The sequence below is a fragment of the Phaethon lepturus genome, unplaced genomic scaffold, assembly GCF_000687285.1.
Source record: "Phaethon lepturus isolate BGI_N335 unplaced genomic scaffold, ASM68728v1 scaffold22640, whole genome shotgun sequence".
In the NCBI taxonomy this organism is placed as follows: domain Eukaryota; kingdom Metazoa; phylum Chordata; class Aves; order Phaethontiformes; family Phaethontidae; genus Phaethon; species Phaethon lepturus.
The window spans coordinates 11,980-16,763 of NW_010512881.1; the positions used below are offsets into that span (position 1 = coordinate 11,980).

The window sequence follows — 4,784 nt, forward strand, 5'->3', positions numbered from 1 at the left end:
GGTTTGGGGAACGGGAGTGGGTAAGATACAGTGTTGGCGTGTGGATAGCTGGAACAGCGCAGCATGGCCAAGCTCGAGGTGGGTCTCTGTTGTGGTTTAACCTGTCAGGTAGCTAAAACCTGCTGCTCATCCTCTCTTCCAAACAAACATGCACATATTTAATGACCTAAAGGGAATGGGGGGAAAAACAGAAGAAATTTTTTGCTGAAAACCCTGTTCTTATTTTTCTTGAGAGGAAAAAAATTTACAGTTTTTCCCTTTGCCCGTTCCCCTGGGACACTGTCGCTGTGCATGTCTGGGGTGGGGAGAGGGGGAAGCGCATCATGGTGGTCAAAAAATAATTAAAGCTGGGGTTAATTTTCCTGGAGGAGGGTGGGACCCTGGGAAGGCAACAGGAACGAGTCTAGGGCCAAGCACATCAGAAGCTGCTTTCTCTTGTGGCTGCTAAGCTAAATATACCACAGACAAACGTAGCTGTTCCCACACGTCTGCTGTGCAGGCTCCCAGCGGGGTGAGCGGGGTGCTCGCACTGCCTCCTGCCCTGCCGGGGACACCCTGTCCCCAAAAACAGAGTGGGTTTTGGCCCTCCTGGGCTTTGCTTGCTGCCGTGCTTGGCAAAGGGTGGTGACTTGTGCAGAGCCCCAATTTGCAAAGCGTCTGCTGCGGTCACTGTGCCGGCTTGCCAGCGATGCAGCTTCGGAGGAATTAATAACTGTGCTTATGAAGCACCCAGGGAGGGGAGATGTGGTCTCTAATGAGAGCTGTTTGCCGTGGCGCTTGGCTCCACACTCCCTCTTTCTCCGTGTGTCTCCCGGGACCAGCTAGCTTCCCACAGCCAGCACATCCACCAAAAGCTGAAGCTGCTGCAGCCCTAACATGTGCCAGTGCCTGCGCTGAAGCAGAGACGTGCCTGCGCGGGTCCGGCCATTCTGTACCCAGATTTCTCAGGGAGGGGTTGAGTGCAGGGGCTGGGGATGAGGCCAGAGCCAGGAGCCCAGCACAGCCTTGCCTGTGTCGAGTCCATGGCTGGCGACAGCCATCGGGCTGGGCGGTGGTTTGGTTTAGATGGTTGTTTTGGCACTGGGACTGTCTCATCATGTTTTTGCACTTCAAGCCTTTGTAACTGCAGTTTGATCTCGCTGCCTTTCAAGCGAGCGTGGCTGGCTGCAGTGCATCCCGGATGCCCACCCGTACCCTGTCAGTCCCCGTCAGGGCTGCTTCAATGTATTGATCAGTGTCTACGTGCAGCCCAGAGCTCGCTGCCTGGCTGGGGGCATTGCTGTGTGAATGAGCCAGCACAGGCGTGGGGAGTTGGCTGGCCCTGTATGGGCCATGCCGGGCTGTATCTAGCTGTTGGTGCAAGAGCAGTTTTAATTGCAGGCTGCGAGTCATTACCGGGTCTGCCTGTGCCATGGGACCCAGCCCTGCTCACCTCAGCTGTGGAGGTGGCTGGTGGCATCACTAGGATGCACCAACCTCTTTTCCCAGCCACAAACAGACCAAGGTTGTTGCTGGGTGCAGGAGTTGAAGCATCCCCTGTACTGTTTGCTGCACGCTGCAGGCAGAGATGCTGCCTGTCCCCTGCCCGCCAAAGTCATGGTTCCAGCATGGGCCATGCTCACGTCCTCAGAACCAGGCTCATGTCCCGCAGGAGTGGGGTGAGCCCCAAGGCTGCCCTCAGCCTGCTTCTCTTCCTGCAGGATCCGTCCCCAACTGTCCAAAGAGAAAATAGAGGGATGTCACATCTGCACCTCGGTGACACCCGGCGAGCCCCAGGTGTTGCTGGGGAAGGACAAGGCCTTCACCTACGACTTTGTCTTTGACCTGGACACATGGCAGGAGCAGATCTACACTACATGCGTGGGCAAGCTCATAGAAGGCTGCTTTGAGGGCTACAATGCCACTGTGCTGGCGTATGGCCAGGTACGTGCTCTGCCTGCTCCTTGAGCTCTGGCGTGGGCATTGGGCTCTCCTGCAGCGCTGGGTGCTGGGGATGCTGCGATGGCAGCTGCAGGGGCTAGAGGAGGTGGGGAGTGTGTAAGCTCCTGGGTGTGGAGAGGACAGAGAGTTGCCTCGGGGCTGGGTGAGAGCTGGGGCAGGGAGTGGCCTTGGGTGGGAGGAGAGGGAGGCAGGGCTGGGGTGGGAGCATGGGAGCCAGTGTGGTGGTGGGGATCAGAGGGACTCAGCGGAGGTGTTTGGGGAGCCTGGGGTGGCAGGGGGAGGTGTGGGGTCCAGTGGGCAGAGCTGAGCCTGGGAGGGCCCAGCCAGCTCCCCCTCACTGCATCTTTGCAGACTGGTGCGGGGAAGACTTACACCATGGGCACCGGCTTCGACATGAACATCTCTGAGGATGAGCAGGGTATCATCCCACGGGCCATCGGCCACCTCTTCAGTGGCATCGAGGAGCGCAAGCGGGCGGCACAGAGTCAGGGCGTGGCGGCACCTGAGTTCAAAGTCAGCGCCCAGTTCCTGGAGGTGGGTGACAGCAAGTCTGGGTGACACTGTGGCCTTGCCCTCTCCTTTGCTCAGCTCCCGTATCCTTGTCTCCTTGAGTCCTCCACGTCCTGGTTGTCCCCAGCTGAGCTAGATCCCACAGCAGGCGTGTGGCTGGGGATGCATGTCAGGGCAGAGGAGACTCAAAGCACCTGAATGTTGTTGACCTCATGATGGCCACAAACTGGGGTGTCACTTTCTTGTCTGCAGGGAGTACCCCCCATAGGGAAGGGGCTTATGCCTTAGTCCCCTGGAGATTCAGGGGGCTCTGGGCTCACTTACTTCTGTTTGAGGTTGAGGATAGCAGCATACCTGCTCCACTGGTTCTGGACCAGTGTTCCCAGTGAAACAAGGAGAGGACAAAGTGCCACTTCCTCAAAGCGGGAATTTGAGGAAGGGCTGTGTTATTTCCCATGTCCTTTGCTGCATCTTTGACCTTGAGAATGCTTCATTGCATCCTCTCCCACCTCTGCTTTGGCCACTCCATTTCAAAAGCCTCTTCTATTAACTGCTTCTTTCCCTGGAGAAGTTTGTCCCAGAAAGCCTGTGGACCTTGTGTGTCTGCAGTGTTTTCCCTGGGGTCTGGTCCTGGGATGAAAGTGCAAAGAAGTTCAAGATGGGAACTGTCTTAAGGGCCTGGTGAGGAAAAAATAGGGCAGTGTTGAGCAAAGCTGAGCTCCTGAAAAAACTTCATCTGGTTGGTGTTCCGATCTCGGGTACAGCCCGGAGGAGACAAGCAGGCAGAAAGAGAGACCCTGTGCTGTGATCTTGGTCCATGTGGCAAGGTGGAGTTCCTCCAGATGTCGATGGCCTGGAGAGGGGAAGCAGTGCCCAAAGTCACCTCCTAGCCTGGAGGGCTGACCTCCTTGCTGGAGAAATCCTTCCCAACCAGCTTTCCATCTGCAGAACACTTGTTAGCTCCCATGGTGCTGTTGTGTCCAGCTTTATCCCTCCCTCCCTCCCTCCCTACCACTCGACCTGTTCGAGCCTCAAGCTGCCTTCCCACACATCCTCGGCCTTGTGGGGCTTTGCTCTGGAGAACCTGTGGGCTGGGATGGAAATGGGGACAATTTCCTGCTTGTTCTGAAGCCATTCTGGGGGATGAACCTTGTCCGTCTTTCTCTCTGATGGAGCGTCCCCTAACCCTGTTGGAGCCAGGACATAGTCCTGCCTTCCCTGGGCAGGATGCTGGCCTTCAGCCCAAAGTGTGTCCCCTTATCTTATGTGACACGCATTCCCTTCCCTCTCAGCCCCCCTGGTATTTGCTCTCTAGGAGAGCCTCTGCTGTCCAGCTATAGTTTCGCTTACCCCCGTTTCTCCCACTCAGGTTGAGATGACCCGACACTGCCCTAAGGAGTTGGGTGACCTGTTAGTTGGGGTTGGGACACATGAAGGATGAACACTGGGGAGAGGACTCCTGTGCTACCTCTGTCCCAGACCCTCTGTTCCCTAGGAAGCATCTCTGTACACCAAGAGGTCCAACACAACCCGGGGGCACCTGAGGGTGACAGAGCAGTGGCCCTGCATGGGCTCACACCAGCTGCTGTGGAGATTTCCCATAGCTTTTCTCTCTTTACCACCTCTGACCCCTGGTGATTTTGGCTCTCAAAATAGCCGCAGAGATGTTTGTCTGGTGGCTGCAGTGGAGGGTGGGAACAAGGCTTCCTCTGCTGTGTTTCAAAGCCAATCATGGTCATAGTCCCCAGGCCAGCTGTGCCCAGTGGGACACTGGCAGCCCCAGGGTGGGGGGACCATCTGCCAGCTGCGGGGGGCTTAAAGGTTTTCCAAGGGCCCTATTACTCTCTCCGTGTGGGGAGAGTAAAAGTCCATTGCCTGATGGCCCCGTGACCAAGGCCATTGGAGTCTGTTGAGGACTTTGCCTGCTGATCCACCCTGCAGGCATGGACATCAAACCAGGAGCTCCTGAGCTGCTGTGTCAAGACCTGTCCTATAGCCACCCTTATCCAGGCAACCCGGGAGGGTTTTGCAGCGATAATGGCTCTCCTGTGCCAGCATGGGCACGTGGCCACATCAGATGCTGGTTGTCAACCCTGCTGTCTCGGCAGTGGCACAGGATTTGGCCCTGCTGATCCCTGTCCTGTGACTCTCCTCCTGGGAGCAGGCTGTCAGAGTGGGGTTTAAACCCTTGGGGAGCCTATTTGCACCTGGGGTAGCCAGGCATGGATTAGCCTGATCCGCTCTGCTGGCCAGGAGCCTGTGGTCCTTGGGTGACCCTGTGCTCTGCGCTGGGACGTGGGTGCGAGAGGATGATGTGTGGCATTGCGGAGGGG

The 4,784-nt window shown here is 57.0% G+C and overlaps 1 protein-coding gene across 1 annotated transcript in view; it reads left to right on the forward strand.

The window, feature by feature from the left end:
* Positions 1–1,700: 1,700 nt before the first annotated feature.
* KIF21B (kinesin family member 21B) overlaps positions 1,701–4,784 on the forward strand; it is a gene marked incomplete at its 5' end in the record, with an annotated part of 23,750 nt that continues 20,666 nt past the window's right edge. The window contains 2 exons of the mRNA XM_010288668.1: positions 1,701–1,923; positions 2,293–2,475. Of these exons, the coding sequence (XP_010286970.1) occupies positions 1,701–1,923; positions 2,293–2,475 (406 nt within the window). The remainder of the gene's footprint in view (positions 1,924–2,292; positions 2,476–4,784) is intronic.